General features: G+C 37.5%; 1 protein-coding gene across 1 annotated transcript in view; it reads left to right on the top strand.

Moving 5' to 3' along the window:
• LOC121330613 (pappalysin-2-like) overlaps positions 1–21,943 on the top strand; it is a 76,192-nt gene that overhangs the window by 7,232 nt on the left and 47,017 nt on the right. Inside the window, exons 2-9 of the mRNA XM_041277252.1 lie at positions 1,161–2,220; positions 10,887–11,035; positions 14,145–14,438; positions 14,876–15,068; positions 15,513–15,634; positions 18,411–18,593; positions 18,831–19,131; positions 21,513–21,641. Coding sequence (XP_041133186.1) covers positions 1,161–2,220; positions 10,887–11,035; positions 14,145–14,438; positions 14,876–15,068; positions 15,513–15,634; positions 18,411–18,593; positions 18,831–19,131; positions 21,513–21,641 — 2,431 coding nt within the window. The remainder of the gene's footprint in view (positions 1–1,160; positions 2,221–10,886; positions 11,036–14,144; positions 14,439–14,875; positions 15,069–15,512; positions 15,635–18,410; positions 18,594–18,830; positions 19,132–21,512; positions 21,642–21,943) is intronic.

Genomic DNA, 21,943 nt, shown 5'->3' with positions numbered 1-21,943 from the left:
TACTGCCACTATCCTAAATACATTCATGAAGTAGGTGATACATACTAGATGTATTGTACTTATTATAAAGAAGCAGTGTGGTCTATTGGTTTACATACCCCAGTGGAAATTTATAATTTCTAGAAATTTCTCGAAAACAAATAATTTTAGGAAAGATCTTTTGTAGCAAAAGTTTTGCTTTTGTGGATGAGGAAAACAGTTACAAGAAATAGATTTACAATTATTTAGAGAAGAATACAATAATTTCCAAGCATTTGAGTATCCCAATTTCAACTATTGTTTCTATTATCAAGAAGTACAAGAGTCATGGTACTGTCACAATGCTCCCTCTGTCTGGAAGAAAGAAGGTTCTTTCACCAAGAACAAACAGAAGAATCGTGAGGAAGGTTAATAACAATCCAAGATTGACTGCTAAAGATATTCAAAGTGAATTGGTTCCAACATAACAATGATCCAAAGCACACATCAAACTCTGCTTCAGGTTAAAGAAGAATAGAATCAAGGTTCTGTAATGGCCTAGTCAAAGTCCCGATATAAATCCGATTGAGAATCTTTTTTTTTTTTTTTTTTTTTTTTAACCCGGTTTTCTCACCAATTTTGAATGCCCAATTATTATTTTTATCCTCCGGGCTATAGGGCGCTGCACTCCTGCACTCCACACAGAGCGCCTTTACTGGATGTGACACTCGGGACCCCCGACTGAATAATGGTCAGAAATCAATAAAGAATCATACCAAACGCTCATTGGCAAATAATCCAAATCGTTTAAAAGAGATTATTATTGCTGAATGTTCCTCAACTAGCTATTAATTTCATTTTCCTTCAGGGTATGAATACTTTTGAATTAGAGTTTTGCAAAAAAAAAAAAAAAAAAATTGCTAAAATGAATAGACATCTAGTTCTGTTACCTTTTTTCCTCATCAACAAAAACAAAACTTTTGCTACAAAAGATTTTTCCTATAATTATTTGTTTTTGAGAAATCTCCAGAAATGATACATTTCCATTGGGGTATGTAAACTTTTGATTACATCAGTATTTATATATATATATATATATATATATATATATATATATATATATATATATATATATATATATATATATATATATATATGGATGTTTGCTAATTGCTTAATGACCTCATTGTACTGTATTTCAGGGGTTTTCGACAACTGCTCCCACTCGCGGAGTGACAAGGGCTGGTCAGTGGGCATCCAGTCAGTGGAACCTTCCAGCAGGAAAGATGCACGCTTCTTCTTCACCATCCGCACTGACCGCTCCCACAAAGCCACCACAGTCATTGGGCACAAGCGTTACCACGCTAACACCTGGACACACCTGGTGGCTAGCTACAATGGCCAGCAGATGACTTTGTATGTGGATGGTGCCAAGGTTGGTGAGAGTTCTGGCCAGACCGGCGACCTCTACAGCCCTTTCATGAGTGCCTGCCGGACATTGCTTCTGGGGGGTGACCACTCAGATCTCGGACACAACTTTCGTGGACACCTTGGGGGGATTCTTCTCTGGGCAATGCCTCGACCCCAGAATGAACTGTCTGGTGGCTACTATGAAGCGAAGGATGATGAACCCTTTCTGGTCCTCAAGGCCGATTTCTCTAAAGCTGAAGAGCAGTGGATGTCCTACAAAGATGGTGCCCGTCCAGTTTTAGAAGCCATTTCATATCCGGAAACAGAGTTTGTGTCCCCTTTCCTTCCTCCACCATGTGGACTTACAGTCTGTGATAATACAGACGTCATCCTGAGCTACAACAGCCACTGGTCACTCAGAACTGAAAAAAATATCCGTTATAGAGTGGTTAACATCTGTCAGGATGATGGATCTAATCCTACTGTGTCACCAGAGCAAATTGCCCACCAGCATCAGGCCCTCAACCAGGCTTTCAGACGGTACAACATAACCTGGGAACTCACAGTGCACCAGGTGCACAATTCCACCCTCTGGCAACGCATCATCCTGGGCAACTGCGAGACCAGCAAGATTGGAAATGACCACTGTGACCCTGAGTGTGACCACCCATTGACCGGCTATGATGGGGGAGATTGCCGCTATCAAGGCCGCTGTTACACCTGGAAGAGGAGGGATGGCATCTGCAACATGGAGTGCAATAACATGCTGAATGATTTTGATGATGGCGACTGCTGTGACCCGGAGGTGACCAATGTCATGAAAACATGCTTTGATCCTGACTCACCATACAGGTAAAAACTTTACAATGAGTTGTTTAATGTTTTATTTATTTTTTAGTCCTCAGAGATGTAATGCTCAGTCAGTGTCTGCAAACAGGTGTTACATTTTCTTCTCACACATTGTTCAAATACCTTGAAAACCTGTCATGTCATCTTCCACAATTACCCCAATATACTCAGCTACAGGGTTTCAGCTGAACCTGTAAAATAAACCATCTATGAATGGATTATAGAAGTGAACTCTACTGAAGAAGGGTGGAGCTGAAGTGCGCAAGGACTAATAACAGCCGTAACTCAATTGGCAGGTGATTTAAGGATTTAACAACAGCGGCGATGCGTTCCAAATTAGTTTTTCCTGTAATCACTTTTGCTGTTTTATTTATTAATTTTTTTCAAGTGGTAAAAAATATAGGTCATGCACATAATTTGGCGTTCACAACAAAGCAAGCCTGTATTTTCCCTGTTAAATATATTGCTAAATTAAATGAGTGGCGTCTCATTGACATCCAGAAGATCTCCATCTTAATATGAATCAATTATAGGCAAAAGAGCAGAAACATTAACTAGACACTGTACTTCCAGTTCAAATCAATAAGGTAAAGAAGTGGCCATTTTTCCAGATTGTTGGTGACGCACAAAAATATTTCCATCAATAAAAGGGTAGAGTTGCTTGTATGGGCTATTGTGGGAGGTGTTTAGTGCATAGATGATTGCGAATTAAGCCAACCTAATTCTTGAATTTAACTACAGCACCCACAGTACAATATGTTCAATATTAATAAAATGTTCATGTTTCAGTTCCCCCCTAGGGGTCTGTAAGTAATGAAGTAATTTGTTTTTCCAATGCACATCTATGGTAACCTGGTAGACACTCAAGCCATTGCCACCAGAGCTTGTTTCCATAGCCAGGTTCTGCCCGTTAAAAAGTGCCCATTAGTATTTATTTTTTTTTTTTAGTAAGTCAGTGCACCGTGTTCTGTATCTGTTCTCAAAGAACTCCTGCTGAGATGAATTGGGCCCCAATGATACATTTGGACAGGAGACCGAAAACACTTGGCCGCACCACCGTTGTTTTGCTTAGGGCTGCCATGTATTCATCCTTTGAAGACTACAACAGCAGCTCCAGAGCCAGGCTGTCCAGGGGAAAGAGGGGATAGAGGGATCGAGATGAATGCCAAAATGGAGGTATTCATTCCTGGCATTAAACTACACAACCTAAAGACTTTTTGCACTTTTTGATAAGGTTCAAACTAAGCCATAAATAAACAACTCATTGGCTTTTCAGTGGAGTGTCATTGAATTTCAGTTGACCGCCTATATTATTAAGTTGTGGCGGGGATGGTAATAAGGAGGTGTGTGATTCAGCCAAAGTACAATACAACTTGCTGTGTCAATAGTTGGAAATTGAGTGAGTTTTTACACAGAATAACCATTCTAGACTGTAGTCTATGCTGATCCCGCTTCAGAGCCAACCATAACTTATCCAGTCCAAATGCACAAGAGGCATTCATGTGAAAATTAGTTTTTTTAAATCATTCTGAATTCTTATTTTATCTGCTTTCTATCTACTCAGTACAATTACATAACATAATATTCTCTCAACAAGGCTTTTCAAACTGAAGATTTGTTCTTTTGAAATTAAATATGTGTTTGGGTGATGTTTTGTATTTCTTACATACCTTTATTACTTATTATTTACTGTTAATAAAGGCAAGTACTAATAGGCAAGTCAAGTCATCAGTCATTGAGCCTCATTATTATTATTATTATTATTATTATTATTATTATTATTATTATTATTATTATTAGTAGTAGTAGCAGTAGCAGTAGCAGTAGTAGTAGTCGTATTTTCTTTCTATAATTCTTTTAAGATGTCCCAGGAACAACAGAGCTTCACCTCTTCTTCCACCGCACAGAACTGGAATGAATTGTTAGCATCAATTGGCATATTGTGCAATAAGTAATGGCTATAGTTAACAAACAGCAGAAATGTACCGTATCATTTTAAATAAAAACTTTTGTTTGAATGTTTATAATATTACAAGGCATCCATGCTGCAGACCAGCAGTCACTGGCTTCTCGGAGAAGAGGCAGGGTATAGGGTATATTTTTACATATCACCTTGTTGACAATCTTATATTCATATAGACCTAAGGATCATATCGTTTTTTTTTATTCTATTACACATTTTCCGCATACATTTATTGACTACTTTAATTAAATACAACTTTTTGATGTTACGCATATCTGTTTAAGTAGTAAAACTTGTACTTAGTAGAAGTTTTATTTTATAGACTTTTGTGTGTGTGTGTGCGTGTGCTTGTTGGACTGGTAATGAGATACAAACAAGTAATGTGTGATAATTTGGAATGTGTGCAACAAGTTAATTCTTTCATCTTGTTAATTTTTTTAAATCTTCATGGCAACACATGAAGCTATTCTTATGATATTCAGAGTCGTCGTTCTTTTCCTAATTACTAGGCAGACATGGGCATTTAAATATCCCCTCCCCTACATTACTATGAATTGAGTAATCAGCATTGGTTCGGCCAACATTTTTTTCAAAATCAGAACAGCATTGCAACGCATTTCCTGAAAAGTACGGTAAACACGTCATGAGGAAAACCATCATGACTTGTCCATGTAAACGGCGTCATTGTTTAACAGCAAGGGTATAAAGTTTGTAAATTAGATCATCTTTTCAACTAGCAGACATTTCATTTTTAGAATTATTGATTTTACTAGGATATTTAAAATAATATATTATTCTTTTATTTTAAAAAGAACTTGCCACCTGGGTGAATTGATTAATACAGTAGATGTTTGCAGTTGCATATCTCTGTAATGGGCCTTTGTTGAACTATTAGAATGTGCAAATTGCAAGTTGTTGTAAATTACATTGACCAAGTTTTACATATTGTTGCAGTATTGCTTCTTTAATATCACCACCAATTTTTTATTTTCTCATTTTTATTCACAACATGTCATGCTTAATTAATCAACTGCATATTTTTACAAATGGCATAGAAAATACCAGAAGATGGTTTGTAAGGACAAATAATACATATTTCAAACAAAGGGTGCTGCCTGTTTTTCCTCCACAAAACACTAGTAGCTCTAAGCTGTACATAAAATTGTAGTAGGCCTCAAAGGGGGTTCAAGCTTGAAAAATAACCTGTCTGGTAGTTTACCACTAATATGCAGGGCAGACGTACAAGAAAAACATTTATTTATTTATTTATTTATTTATTTATTTATTTATTTAGTCTTTCAGGTTTATAATTATTTATTCAGAAATGCTGTTTTCACAAGCCAGGGGAGAAACGTTGGGGCTGCATTATTTTTCTTGGCTGCTGATGGCTCATTTGAAACCTTCAGTTTAAAAAAAAAAAAAGAATTACGTGAAACTATTTTTTTTTTTTAAATGGCTTGGTATGCTGAAAATCTTTACCAGACAGAGCTGACAACATGTGGAACAGCCTCTACTTCAAGTTTGCTAGTCTGGGTGTTATTTTAAGATACGGTTGGATTGAAAGAAAGTCTTTATTAAATGTAGTGCTTTAGTTTATACCATGAACCATGTTTAGTATGGATTTTGGCATGTTGGTGTGGTGAAGACAAAAATCCAAGAAATATTTTGGTTTGAATTACATTTAGTCCGTGGCCATGCTATTTACTTACCTCCTTTCGTTCCTGTTTTGATTAAAAAAAAAAAATTTAAAAAATGGGCAGAGTTGAACATGACTTGGCTACACTGAGTAAACACTGCAGTTTTTAGGGGGTTTCACTTTTACTTTCATAGTACATCCACAATTACAGCAATTGGCCAAACTGTTAATATCACAACCACAGAAACATTTAGACCCCAGTAGTGCTATTTACAATAGAAAAAATAGAAAAGGGAAAATCTAAGTTACTCAATTATTTTTGCACAAGTAGTTTCTATTAAAACATATCATAAACCTGATGAATAAAATTACCCAATAAAACGTTTGCAGCACATAATCTAATATTAATGTAAATGTAAATGACACATGAAAGCGTGATAATAATATCCAGTAATAATCATCATTATAGACTGTGCTCATAAACAAGCGGTTTTGACTGCAATAGCTGCCTGAGTCACAGTAAATTCCTGGCTTGGACTGTCACAAGGCTCGCAACCTATGCCAGTAGTCTTGATTCATAAGCTGTGAGTGAAACCGTGCTCTCGTCTCATATGCAAAAACAACTTTTCAATCAACCAATTAATAAAAAATACAATTTGAAGCAAAAGTAACGTCTAAACCAAACACACCACTTGAACACAGCCAAACACGCCACCGAAGTCAGAAATAAGGCTTATTAAAGACGTGAATATCGGACACTGAACATCATCATTATTCCTCACATTAAAGACTTTTTATTAAGCCATCAAACTAAGTACAAGTTTCATAGTGACAGATATGTCTTATGAACATCCTTCATTCCCCATTTAACTGTGTGTTCTTCTGCACTTTCTCTTAATTGGTTCTAAAAACAGTTTTGATTTCATAGTATTTCAAGCCTGATTGTGTTGTACAATTATTTGGTACTTTTCCTGATTTGCTCTGTCTTTTAAGTGCCTTAAGTGGTACAGAGCATATTTATGGCAGTGCAAACTACTTAGCTATGTAAATACAGTAATTAGATCAAGTTTGACGTAAAGTTTTCTATGTCTTTTATGTCTGAACAAAATACGTACTTAATAAAATCCTGTCTTTGGTAACTTTTTATTATATCTGTGGAAATTAGAGGACACCCGGGTTCATGTAATGTGTCTTGGGTCTCCAGAAAAGCAATATCCAAACCCCTACAAATGCAGAGAAATACTGGCAGGAAATTCTATAATGACGTTGATAAAAGAAAATCAATCATTCAGTGACAAATGTAATCTTAATAAAGAACATATTGTAGCTTTCATTTTTCACAATAATACAAGTCAATTTTGTTTTAGTGCGCATACAAAGACAAGGCTGTTATGCATGCCACTGTTCAGTGGAGATTTACTGCCAAATGAGTCAGACTTCCAATTGTATTTGTTATGCAAAGCCACTGTTCAAACAAATAATATTTCTCAGAGCTTTGGTGACAACACATTATGCTGGTGTATGACATAATAGGTTGGTGCTGGCTAGCTGTCCATTGGTCCATCCTGTACAATTTTAGGGTCAATTAAGTGAAATGTTGTTTATCTTAATTGTTTTTGACCTGATATGCTTCAGACTTTGAACTGGCTTTGATTGGATAGATTACAAACAATATATGCTGAAACAGAATATGCAATTGTAATACAAGAAAAAAAAAAGATAAATGCTTAGGTGATTGTACAACAGATGAATGGTAGGGAAACAGATGGATTACTTAGACCCAGGGCCATCGCCACAGGGGCATACTAGGCATTGCCCAGCCAGTTTCAACCTTCAACCTTATGCCCACCCCCAGTTTGTTCTTCTCCCATCCTTAATAAATCATGAATTTACCGTACAGATTTCAGAGCTTTTTAATGCGTTTAGGTCAACTTTGTATTTCTGCTGTGATATGTGTGTCTGCTTCAATATTTAAACATGTATTTTCCATTTGCAATGCCCAGAATTTCCGCTCTGAGTAACCCCCCCCTTTTACGGTCCCTTTCCACGTAGATAACCGCCGTACATTCAGTAAATAGGGTTGGGGCTTGTGTGGGACAAATTGAGCAGTTGAAATAAATGTACATATTTTAAATACATAAATATATATTTTAAAAGCGTCTTGATGGATTATGGATATTAGAAAATGGATAAATAAAAACGTATTCTGATACTAGTTGGAAATTCGTATCTGACAGTACAGACAAGGAAGTTAATAGGGATTCCTGATGAACAGTCACCAACCAGCGCAAACAGCTTTCACAGGACACTGAAGCAACAACTCCCCCAGATGATTCCACGGCGAGTGGAAAGAAGTTATAATGAACAAGTTTAATGCAAAAGGAAAGCGTAGGTTGCAACTTTACTGAGGACAATTACTTCACGACATTGACAAAATATTTTTTTGCATTTGATTAATGTGCCTTGTCTTTATATTTTGTTGATCTATTGATAATTGTTATTTGCTATTTTATAGGTCTATACGGTATTTGTATTACACACACACACACACACACACACACATATATATAATGTATGGGCTGTATTTCATTGAGGGGTTCTGTGACATCATAAAAAAGACCCCTCACAGAAAACCTGGTGCCCCCCTGTGATGCAGTTCCTGGCTCCAGGGAATGTCTGGTGGACTTGGATGAAGGACATGCAAGGAACACCAGGTGCTGCAGGAAGTGGAGGTGGTCCTTTATATGCTACATGCTTCAGCATGACAATTGTGTGCACTCATGGTTCTGAGAAATAAAAGCAGATGTCTACTTTGAGCACAGTATCCTAATGGCTCCATGTAGGGAGGGGGTGTAATAACCTCAGACTGATTCTTGTCTTAATTCCTGTAGGGGTTGAAAGAAAAGCCTGGGAAGTTGTTGGTGGAGCTCCTTTTCCCCTAAACACAATTTCACCATGGCTTCATTTTAGATTCCCCGCTAACAGCGTGAAGTATGCTCAACATTTCCCCTCGCGTGCCTCCCTGTCAAAAACACTTTAGTGGAGAGCCGTCAGCAGTAAAGTCTGCCGCCATCTGAAGATCTCTCATCATCTCCCAGGAGTGAGGAAGACCAGCCAAGAACAACAAAACCACTTCTTTTTCTTTTTTTTTTTACACAAAAAAAGGACAAATACAAACCTTAAAAACAACTTGACATCATCTTTGTTAAGCAATTTCCATTTAAATAGCAACTTTTATGAGCCATCTGTTTGCCACCTCATTAGCAATAGTCATCTGTAAAATAATGCCAGTTGTTAAGAGGCAGGTGTCAAGACTTGACTTTGTGCAGGAGTAATCACTCCCTACCAATAATGTCACATTTTGTTGAATTACAAATAATGTATGCATAGTTTTTCAAACAAACTTTTTTTATTCAAAGCTCTAGTGGTTAAACTGAAAACTGTTATATGAGGAGGATGTTAAATGTCAACAAAACTTCCAAAGAAAATGTACAAAATTAAATTTACTGGTTGCATAAGTATTCAGCCTCTTAACTCCATACTTGGTAGCTGCAATTACTGCTATGAGTCATTTTGGATAGGTCTTTACTAGCTTTGCACAGTAAGATGGTGACATATTTGCCCATTCTTCATGGGAAAATTGCTCCAGTTCGGATAAGTTTGGGGATCGTCGATGGACTGCAATCTTCAAGTCTCGCCATATGTTTTTGATCGGATTCAAGTAAGGACTTTGACTGGGCCACTCAAGAACATTAATTCTCTTCTTGTTCAACCACTCCAGTGTGGCGTTGGCTTTGTGCTTCAGGTCATTGTCCTGCTGAAATGTGAATTTCATGGCTGACTGAAACAGGTTTTCCTCAAGGAGTCGCCAGTACTTTGCACCATCAAATCTCCCCTCTATCCTGACAAGTTTCCCAATCCCTTCTGAAGAGAAGCATCCCCATAACATGATGTGCAGTGTTGGGCTTGCGCCAGATGTAACGCTTGGAATTTAGACTGAAAAGTTCAATGTCTGACCACAAAACCTTTTTCCACTTGTCTGCACTATCATCTACATGCTTTTTCGCAAACTCCATATGTGCTTTAAGATGAGACTTTTTGAGTAATGGCTTCTTTCTTGCCACCTGTCCATATATTCCAGTTTGTGTAGGCACCAGCATATTGTTGATGTGTGAACACTCCCATCTCAGACACAGAACTTTGCAAATCTCTCTAGGCCATTGTTGGCTTTAGAGTGACATCCCGAACCAGTTTACTGCTTGCCCGGCTGCTCAGTTTGGTAGGGCAACCTGATCTGGGTAGTGTCTGGGTAGTATGCTGCATCTTCCACTTCTTAAAGATGGACTTCACTGTGCTGAGAGGGATAATCAGCGCCTTTAAAATTTTCTTATACCCTTCTCCTGCTCTGTGCCTCTCTGCCACTTTATCCCTGACTTGTTTCGAAAGCTGCTTGGTCTTCATGGTTGCTTTGTTGGATCACTATGAGTTGCAGCTTGAAAGTCCTTATATACCTGAGGGAAATGACCTACAAGTTAAACCACTTTGAGTACACACAGGCTGAAATTTTGTGACCTTTCAAACAAATAATTTACACCTGAGGTGATTTAGGTCTGCAGTAGCAAAGGGGTTGAATACTTATGCAGCTGAGATTAATGTGTTTTTCTCTGTAAATCTTACTTATTTATATTCTATATGCATTTTTTAACTTTATCAATGTGGAGTAGTTTGAAAGCATCACGGAGTATGCACAGATGCCAACAAAATGTGAAAACTGTGCAGGGGGGGGTTAATACTTCTACAAACCACTGTATATAATTTGGTTACTTGCATTTATTAAATAAAGTTGTAATTCTTAAAGGCTTGGAATGAACTCTAACCCTAGTGAGAAGCTTACATCCATTCATTCATTTCGTTGTAGGGTCAGTATCCTCATTGAAACCTCACATTTCAATTTCATCTTTGACGCAAGATCTCTACTAAAGGGTTGTGTCAGCAAAATTTTGATGACCTTGGGCATAAGTAAAATGATGGTCAATGATAACAGATGTCTATTTTTTCTTTCTGCCACAGAGCCTACATGAGTGTGAAGGAGCTGAAGGAGGCATTGCAGCTAAGTGGGTCTGAGAATCTCAATGTGTTCTTTGCAAAGAACTCTGTCCGAGAGGAGCTGGCAGGGGCTGCCACTTGGCCCTGGGCTAAAGAGGCTCTCAGTCACCTGGGTAACACACATCCTTTTTTTTTATGTACCTGGTTTATGCCTGAAAATATATATTAGCAAGTGAAACAGATGACTGTATACAGCTGTTGTGTGCAAAATGTGGAGCGCGCCCCCCTGGGTATGAATAAAGAGGCAGTCAAAACAGGCAAAAAAAAAAAAATGTTTGGGATAGAACGTTTTAAATAAATACTAAATGACAATTGGAGAAATTATGTTTGAAGTGGAAAGTGTCAATGAAACGTGTATTTTTTCCTAGATTTAACCAAAAAAAGTTCTGATTTAGCTTAATACATAAAAGTTAACAAACACATTCTTAAAAGTTTTGAAATGTGTCATTTTTTTTTTTTTTTTTTTTGCAATAGTAGTATGCAGAGGAGGCGGGGAAGTTGAGACATTGGCTCTCGGAATGTAAGGGTAGCTCTGCAGCATACAATGCCAAATGAGATGCTTCAAAGTGCTCATTTAGGTTCAAATTTAGCTGGCAAAATAAATATTTATTTAGTGATAAACCAGATTTATTTTTTCAGATTTAATTGCTGAACACTAATATTTTTCATATGTATCTGTTAGGTACATGTTGAATCGCCAAGTGTAAAAAACAAAAAAAAAAAAAAACTTATTTTTTCACTGAATTATTTGTTAGAAATGTTAGCTAAATGTTGACTCGCCAACTTTTCAAAAATATTAATAGTCTCGTTTTAAATGTTGAATTTATGCTACACATTTTCAAAATTGATAAATTATATCTGAAAATATAATTTCAAAAACGTGTAAGAATGTGTTTGATAACATTTGTATGTGTTTAGCAAAATTGTGATTGAATGATGAGAATTAATTAAGGCATAGCGCAAACAAAAGTAATGTGTTTTGGAAATGTATATAATTAATTGAAACACAGTACAGTAGTGACTTGTTAATGTTAATTTACAGCAGGGTCAATTATTGTCTCAAAAATATTAATACTGATATTTCTTTTTTATAATGTCACTTGACATCATCCCAGCCTGCACCAGTGAAAGATAGGGCTTTACATACTTTCTCAGCCTTGTCTTACGTTGTCACCGCATGGTTTTACAAATCGTTAAGTGCTCTTTGGTTGCTTTAAGTGTCCCGTGCAATCTAATGGCGTAGAACAATACTGTAGGACATGTTTTTCCATGGTTTCTTTTAGTTAAACAATAAAAAAACAAGAAGAAAAAAAAAACACCCTCTGGGAAGCTGGAGCTGTGAAAACAAGAGCCTTTTCTGGATTGCCGTGATGTAGGTGTTTTTAGTTTACATAGAAACAGCTGTAGTCACTGGCCTTGGCCACTGGTTAAACTTGCTAAATGGTTGGAACCTATCTTCTATAAGAGTTCTGCTGGCAGCTTGCTGTTTTCTACTGAAAGTTCGGACAATTGTTACTAGTGGTTGTAAATTAGTGTCTGAAAATAGGATCGCGGTGCAAGTCTCTTCATGTCAGTTTTGCTGTTAATGTTACCGCTACTCTGCTGCCATGACCAGGAAGGAGGCTTGCTGTCCTTGTGCCCGTGACAACACTCAGTCATCCTGTGCCCTAATGAGTATGAATTACAACTGAAACTACAAAAGCAAAGACTTGGAGCATAGACTTCTAGGCATGCTGCCTTCCCAACAATTTGGACCTTTTGCTTAAACAAATGGGAATTACCCTGCTGCCATATATGCAAGATTGCCAGAGTTCTTTTAGTGCTCATTAAATCAAACTCTGCTGCCTCAAGCCCTTTACCACACCCTTTAGGGCTTCATATTGTACTGTACAGTATATACTTTCAGTCATATTCATATAATTTTACATTGTGAGATAACTGCCTGTACCAGTAGGCATCAGTGAAGTTCTCTGAGTGCCTCAATGTGGTGTGATTGAGCTGTGTTCTTCAAACAAGGCCAGCCTAATAGATATGGAGATATGGTGACAGAACCACATCTGAAATAATAATCTGCACCTGCCACGTAACCTTGATATGCTAAGTGAAATGTTCTTGACTGTTTTTGATTTTTAGCTATCTCAAGTCAACCTGCTCCAGTGACTGTGAAATGCCAGCTGTGTACCATGTACTCTAAATAGCAAAGTAGTGGCCTATATTTGATAGTATTTTTTTTTTCTTTTGAATATGAGGGGTGCTTAAAAATCTATTTGAATAAGACTACTTCTGAGAAAAGCATTTGATGTTATTCTTATATAAAAGTCATAGATTTCATGGCACTTTTTCTAGCTAATGTTTAATATCCTGTGAATATCCGGTGCATTTTGTCAGACAAAATTTATATATAACCTTGATCAGACCCTTCTTTTTTTAGATTTAATTGGGGCAGATGGGATCTTCAGAATCGGTCAGCTTTGGGTAGAAAGACAAGCTGATATTTAGCGTAAGACTGCTGTTTTTGGCTCTGCGTTTTACAGCCCACTTTATGGAGTCCCAATAAAAAAAAGTAAAGAAAAGAAACATTGTGAACATTTTATTTCTTTTTGGGATTATGCATAATTTCCCAACTTTTTACAAGGATACCAGGGGAGGTAAATCCACTTCCACTTGTTAATAATGAGTTCTAAGGGACTTTATAAGAAAGTCTAAAGTATTTTTACAAGCCGAACACAAGAATGTGTGTGGAAAGGGTGGGGTGTAAATTAAGACTTTGGGACACACCTCAGTTATCTTGCTTTTGAAGGAGTGTACAAAGAGGTTTTAGTACAGATGTTACATAACAGCATCTTCTTAACATAGTGGTATGGGATTATAAAACAGCTTTGTCATATAAAATAAGGTATTGCCATGCCGTTAAATGCAGATTGCAATGCACTTACCTGTATGCTAATGCTTTATAAATACAACTCCTTTATTTCAATCTATTTTAACACCCAGCCCCAGGGTTTACATGTTTTTTTTTCAATAATGTTTTAGATTTGATCCGCTAACTACAAAAAAAAAAAAAAAAAAACCTTCTTTGCAGTAAACCAGATTACGTCAGATGGCTTCTTTTCTGTTGCATAATATTTCTTTTATGTAAAAAAAAAATATAAATACCACACGCTCCCTCTTCATTAATGGGATAAGTTTAATATGCGTCATGCTTTGTTTTCTCTATTTCAGGTGGAATGGTGTTAAATCCTTCTTATTTTGGGACTGCTGGGCACACCAATACCATGATTCATGAGCTAGGACACATTCTGGGGCTTTACCATGTCTTCAAAGGGGTCAGTGAGCGGGAGTCCTGTGATGACCCTTGTCGGGAGACCATACCCTCCCTGGAGACAGGCGACCTCTGTGCTGACACAGCACCAACGCCCAAATCCAAAGTTTGTCGAGACCCAGACCCTGTCAATGACACCTGTGGCCCAACACTCTACCAGGGAACACCCTTTGACAACTACATGAGCTACACAGGTACCACAGCTAGTATTGCTGACTTCTGAGTGGGAGGTTATACAGTAGGCTATACAGTAGGGTGACTACTAGGTTAAGTACATGTCTCTGAAACACTAAAGCACTCTAAAATACTAAAATTGGAAGAAGGCTCATCACCTGCAGATTATAAACTAGTTTCCTTAGTCAGATTGAAGAATACTGTACATACTGTAGCTTGAAGTGTCCCATATACAGTAGGTGGAGTATGGTAAGTCATAAGTCATAAGTGACAGGAACAGATATGATAAGTCTCATCATATTTAAGTAGATTAACATTCAAACTTGACAAAGGAGAATCGGCAAGCTATAAAACACATAATGTATTACAATTAAACAATAACTTTCTGTTTTAAGCTGCCTAATAAAATATAAAATATTATTCTAGTGAAAAATATACCATCCATTTTTTTCCACAGATGACGACTGTACCAATAGCTTTACTCCCAACCAGGTGGCTCGAATGCATTGTTACCTGGACTTGGTGTACCAGACATGGGTCCAAGGCAAAAAGCCTGCCCCTATCCCTGTTTCTCCTTTTGTGATTGCGCAAAGTGCTCATTCAGTGTCCATTCATTGGCTGCCTCCTGTGAGTGGGGTGCTGCACGAGAGGTATGGGACTTTCATTACAGGAGTGGGGCATAAGCCGAAGCTCGGCAAATCTTATATGAAGTTGCAAGTTTTTGCAAAAGTGGCTATACCTTGTTAATTGTTAGAGTAGCTGCATTTGGAAAGGTTGCCATGTAATTGATACTGCCTTTACATCAGTGTCTAAAAGGATATACCTTAAAAACTCAATATTTAACTTGTGGATTTTCTCCTTACAACTGATAGTGAGAGAACTGCAACATAGATCATGAAAACAATGCAATATCTGAAGGGAGAATTACAATGCTTCATTTTTTGTTTACATTATATGATGATTGATTTGTAGTTCTTTATCACAAGAAGACAGCTAGGTTATGAAATGACAGTGAATAGGGCATTTTGATCAGCTGAGAGGAGCTCAGTGGTTTATAATAACCGGTATATTTAGGCTGTTACATTGTCCCCTAGAGAGGAGGGGACAGTATGTGGGGACTGTGATAAAGATGGAACATTTCGTCAGTATGCACACACTGCAACTTCAACCCGGATCTGTGACTCTTCGGGATACTGGACACCCGAAGAAGCTGTGGGTAAGTGCTTGCGTGTTTCGAACTATCTGCACTCATTAAAACCAATTGACAAATCAATTTAGTACGTTTTAATTCAACATGTATCTGTATTTTACAAGCTGTACAGGTCCAGTGTTAATTAAGTGAAGAATTACCTAAGTAACCTTTATGTGGGGAAAGCCACTTTTCCAAATTTCCAAATATTCTGCTTTTGAGCACTTCAGTCAAGTTTAAAAAGGAAGTAGGTACCAGAATCTGTTTTCGTTCTCAAAATGAATTGCGATTTCATGACAGTTTGTAGATATTGAAAATATCAACAGAAAAGAACCCATGAGATATATATATAACACAAAATATGTTGACAGACATCTCTTTTATTTTAAAGAAAGAAATGTGAGAACAACCCAGTGTTAGGTCAGTGAAGGTTACACTGATCAATATGGGTCTGGTCATTTGTCAACCGGACTGCACATAAAGCTAAAATGATATATATATATATATATATATATATATATGTGTATATATGTGTGTGTGTGTGTGTGTGTGTGTGTGTGTGTGTATATATATATATATATATATATATATATATTTTTTTTTTCTATAACATTTCCATATTATTTGTTTTCTTAACACTTTATTTCATCCCAAACATCTCCCTTCCGTGCTGTTACGTTGTAAAGCAATTTTAATTGACCCTTATAATTAAAAAAATTCCGGTTATGATTATAATTAAAATGTGAATGTAGTGCCTCTACCCCTTGCCATAGTGCCGAAGGGTGTTTATGAAGCAGAGAGGTCCACTCTCCTCCTGTGTGCCATGTGCGTGCAAGGTAAGTGGAAAAGATGAATAGAGAAATGAATCATAAAGGGAATAATTGCCTTCATATCTTAAAAACACTTAAAAACATGGGTGCTCGGCATAGTTTTGTAGTTCGGTAATGCTGGTTGAGATCCAGGAATCAGCTGTCATTAAAAAAACAAAAAAAACAATGTGTACCCTGTTTTCCTGAAACTGTATTCGTTGTGCAACAGATGTAACTGATTATTTCAATCAGGATGCTTTTATACTGGAGCGGGCTGCACCTGTAATTGATGGCCATCAAACCTTTTTCTTTACTTCATGTATTTGTATTAGGAGTAATACAAATATGGTAATGATTTTACTGTAAATAGCAGACATATGCAAAAAATGAAACCAATGGCGCAGCATATACAAAGAAGTATGCAAAATAAAACAAAAACAAATGTTATAGCAATGAAGAGGATCCATACACGAGAATAAAAACAGAAATAATTAACTACTTCATCTTTTTTTAAAATCTTTTTTGAAGTTCAGTTGACAAGCAGAATTTATCCAGATAGATCTGCAATTTTACATGAAACAGCTGATTAGGAAAGCTTTTGTACGGGTTCTATTGCATGTTACTGAAGTAAAGAAATTACAATTAACAGCTTTTACAATCTTGCTATAATTCTGACTGTTTTCACCAGGTGTCCAGCAGGATATTTTAATGAAACTCCAGAAAGATCTGTCAAGATAGAGTTATCTTTTGCTTCACCCATGGCAGGGAATTCCAAGTCTGAATGCTGTACACATCTGTAGTGTTAAACCATCAAAATGTGAGATGTGTTTTAAAAATGCCAGAATGCTGTTTGCTGTTTTCTTTTTCTTGAAATGTGAGTTGGCGTCTTGTGAAGCGGGCAAGATTGGAAAGTCATAAAAAGCCAAGCAGCGTTACGGTAAACTTGTTTAGGGCAGGAAGGATGAGACAGCCTGATTTCCAAATCATGATGCATCCCCCATCAAAAAACATCTGATAGAATAATTAATTGACTGGAGGTCAGACCTTGCCTGTTTATCCGACCAATTTATTTTTATAGTTTTCTTTGGCTTTATGCTGTTTGTTCTTCGTCAGTCTGCACATGTGAAGACACATCAGCAGTACACTGAGATCTTAAAAAAAGGATGAATTATTGAATTAAAGGCACATTGCAGTCTTTTGGCTCTTTTTTCGATGTGGTCAACAGACAACAGTAAAAACAAAAAAAGGTGTGGTGGCTGTTTACAGCGGATGAATTTCACAGTATTTTTAAGCACAACTATAATAGCCTACTTTTCAACAGTCACTGCCGAAGCTGATTACTTATTCTTCCAGAAGTAATGGTCGGGTGTAACAGGGATATGTTTGCGCCGGGCCATGTTGTTAACAAGCCTGATGTTGTCATCCAGGCTTTACTGTGAAACTGACTGTAACCAACGAGGGTGTGCGCGCAATCTACTGGACTGGAGAATAATGGCTCGGGAGTTTAATTATGAAAACGCAAGTGTAAACAAACAAGATTAGCCTGTCGTGAGACATGTCGTGTTAGTACAAAATGCATTCATTTACTGCGTATTGGTATTGTGTCTGGTCTGGGATGGGGGACACACGGGTGCGTTCAAGAGAAATGCAGCTGGACATTTTTTATTTCAGGGGGACATTGGCACGGCCTAGCGCGAACACAGCAGGTACATATATGTTGAAAACGATAAGCCTAAGTAAGGGATGAACAACAAAAAGTGTTGAATCTGTAAAACATAATTAATTGTTTAAAAGTTTGAGTTGTTTATGCCACTTAAAACATTTCTTTTCTCTTTTGTTATGCTTAGTTCAAACAGTTAAAATGTCTCATAATGTTGTCATGAGTCCCTTAGAGTTTGAGTTTGAAAACCCACTTACACAGACAAAAGGCCAAATGAAACTCAAGCTTTGTTGTACTTTTTTTGTATTTTTGTATTTTATTCTCATCCACACAGGCCCACCTGATGTTGACGAACCTTGCGAGCCCAGCCTTCAAGCCTGGAGCCCGGAACTGCACCTCTATGATGCCAACATGACCGTGCCCTGTCCTCAACCTCAAGGCTGTGCTCTAGAGCTCAATTTCCTCCACCCTGTCATTGCAGAGAGCCTCTCAGTGTGGACCACCTACATCTCCACAGGTGATCTTACATGTTCTTTGTTTTCTGTATAGTATAAAGACACAAAAAATAACATTTCTACAGAACATTAAAATGGCATCAGATAATGGGCAACAAGACTCTAAGACGACCGGGATGTGTTTTACATGCTTAACGGTACTAACTATTTGAAGTAACAGTTTAAACTATACCATCTTTTTCACTCCTTTTCAGGCTTATGCAATATAATATATTTTTATGCCTGTGACCTGTCCACAGACTCCTCTAGTGCTATCTCGAATATTGAGGTTCTCACTGATGATGGGGGACCCCTCCAGCTGGGTCCCCTGCACACATTCTGTGATGTGCCGCTCACCCTACGCATCAACACTCAAAATAAGGTGACTGGTGTGAAGATCTACACCTTGGACGAGAAGATGGAGATCGACGCTGTCCTCCTGAGTTCTCGGTCCCGGGACCCTCTCTGCTCCAGCTGCTTGCCGTTCCGCTACCGATTACTGAGAGAGCCATCTTTTCCTCAAGGGCCAGTGACACAAACAGAGCGCACGTTTACAGATGTGTAAGTCAATGGCTCTTTCATTGCATGTGTGAGTAAAAATCAGTGGCTCAGCTCTCCAATTAATGTACAGTATACACAAACAGAACTGCCATACTTTTAAGCCAACTTGAGTTAAAAAAAATAATAATAATAATAATCTAAAAGAGATTGTAACTGTTAATATAGTATAGTTTAATCTAGGTCTGTTGGAAATGCACAGCTCAGAATCTTGTTTTCACCTGCATGTGAAGGGCACTGAATCTAATGAAAAATAAACTATTTAACCATGCTAGGCTTGTTGGTTGTTGTAATATATCTATTAAAAAGTAAAAAAAAAAAAAAAAAAACATGAATATTCTTTCATTAAATCTCTGGATAAAACAAGTCTCCAGAGGTGGGTTAAGTACCTTGGGGCTAAAAGGTTTGCCATCTGAAATACAATTAGTACATACCACTTAAGAAGTATTGGGGCTGTTAAACTTGAGTTTTCTTGCTCTCACGCCAAAAAGTTGGCCACAGGAGCTGGTGTTTATCACTGCCACTGTGTGCCAGACTTTAAACAGAATTACACTACAGTGCACAGAACAAGTGCAAGGAGCATTGACTACACCCAGGGCCCCTGTCTTTCACTTAATGGCTCTGCACACTATCCAGCAGCAGGTGCAGGTACTACTTGAAAGCCACTTAAGAGTTATTTGTTGCAGCTTTAACTTTAAACATTGATGGGCAACCTGAGCTTTTCCTTAAGCCATGTTATTTATTGTTATTGTAATGGAGATTGGAATTTGCATTTAAAATATAAAGGCTATATTACCTTGACTGAGATCAAGCAGTGTTGTGGTAAACATGAGCATGCCTTTGGACCGGTTAGTACCGGATTTGATCCATGCCCAGTGTTTACTCTGCAAAAACAGAAAATATTGCTTTTTAAACGCATAGTGTACTGTTTCTCAGTAATGGGCAAAGGGAAATTTCCAGAGAGGAATAAAATACTTTTAACAGTATAAAACTAGAAAGAAACTACATTACACGCCAAGAATCTGTAGCCTATATTTAGTATTATAAACTTAAACCTCAATGATCTAAAAGCATAAATAAATCAAATAAAGAGTTTCCTAAATGCTGCAAATATTACTCTTACTATTGCTTCTTCAGGTAGCAGCTTGTCAGTGTATTCAGCATAATGGTCAGTTCCTTGGTGCATCCATCTACCATTCCTGAGGGACTTACTGCACCTACTGTAAGGGGGCCAGAGTACTGGGGCCCTAACTTTTCTTCAAGAAGTGCTTTAAATTCAACAATTTTCATTATATATCCGAGCATCTTGTTGGCCTTTTTTATAGCTTCCCCACACCAAGATCAACTCAACTCCTAGGTCTTCTTCATAGATTCCTTCTTCAATTTCATTATCTCCCATATGATATTTATAATGCACATTTTTATTGCTTGCATGCAGTATCTTACACTTTTCTCTATTAAATGTAATTTGCCATGTGATTTTATATCAAACCTTCAAGTAAGCTGACAGGAGTTTCTCAGTTATTTCACCTATCAAGATATTAAAAAGGACCCGTGTTAGGATTTGTACGGATCAACAAGCTACCCTGGGGGGTAACAAGTATTTTTAGTTAAATCAGTCACGTTGTATTTCAAATGCATTTTCCCAGCTAAAACATTAATTTGGATTGGACCCTAAGTAATTAAAGAAATTGCTGAGCTCTTGGCAAAGAGTTAAGTGTGATGTCGACTCTCATTCAAGAAGATTGGACACTTCTCAGACTGACTTTTACATTTCCCAGACTGAACACTGAACAAATAAACCAGATATTCTTTCTTACCAAACAACATGTTGAAGATGAGGTTTTAGGTCCTTGCTGAATACTGGCATGCCCAGACGTACACAAGTGTGCATAGGTCACTGCACTACAAGCCCTCCCCTTTGAAATATCTCCCCATAGTCTCTGATCTCACGTAACTACTTTCCACACACACACAAACAAAAACCCTGTCTGTGACTGCAAGTTGAGCCACACTAAAAACATGTTTCATAATTAATGAGTGCAATTTGTTTAGAAGCTTAAATAGAGGTTATCTGAGACTCCAGGAGGATGAGACATTTGCTTGCAGACTTTCTGTATCATTGGCAGGAAATAAACGTAACTCAACGATGCTGGGAACCCAAGGGCATACTCTTTTTATGCAGCAACTTATAAAAAACAAATCAATAACACTGCACTGTGACTCCATATACAGTATATACCTACAGTGTATACAGAGTCACGTGTAACAAGTTTATTGAACTGTATTTACTTTTCTTTCTACTGCTGAGTGTTCAAATTTATAGTATTGAATAAAAAAGCAAGTGAAACACTTACAAGCCTGCCTGCATATGCGTGTTTCAGGGATGTGGCCCCAGGGCAGGTGTACAGATACAAAGTTCAGGTTGAAGCAGAACAGGCTCTGAGTGTGCCCTCTCCAGTCTTGCCCTACGTCCATGGCGCCCCATATTGTGGAGACAGGCAAGTGCAACGGTAAGAAAAACACTATTCTCTCTCTATTCACAAAAACAAACAAACAATAGATACAGATTAATTAATAATAAATTATGTAAGAACTGTTGTCTAAATTATGTTTTAATATTTATCTGCTTGATGGATTTTTACTTAGCACTTGCTGCCACCCGGTGGAGTTGCTTTCTTATTTTCAAGCCTCTATTCCATACTAACATGATAGGTGAAGTTAACAAATAACCCACACCTGGGTTACAAAATGTGCAAGTCCATGGCTATTCAAGCTGAGGTAACTGTAACCGGTCTCCCCTTATTCCATGTAG

This window comes from Polyodon spathula, chromosome 18, assembly GCF_017654505.1.
Source record: "Polyodon spathula isolate WHYD16114869_AA chromosome 18, ASM1765450v1, whole genome shotgun sequence".
Classification (NCBI taxonomy): Eukaryota; Metazoa; Chordata; class Actinopteri; order Acipenseriformes; family Polyodontidae; genus Polyodon; species Polyodon spathula.
The sequence above is the reverse complement of the archived record's forward strand: the minus strand, read 5'-3'. Positions and strand labels throughout refer to the sequence as shown.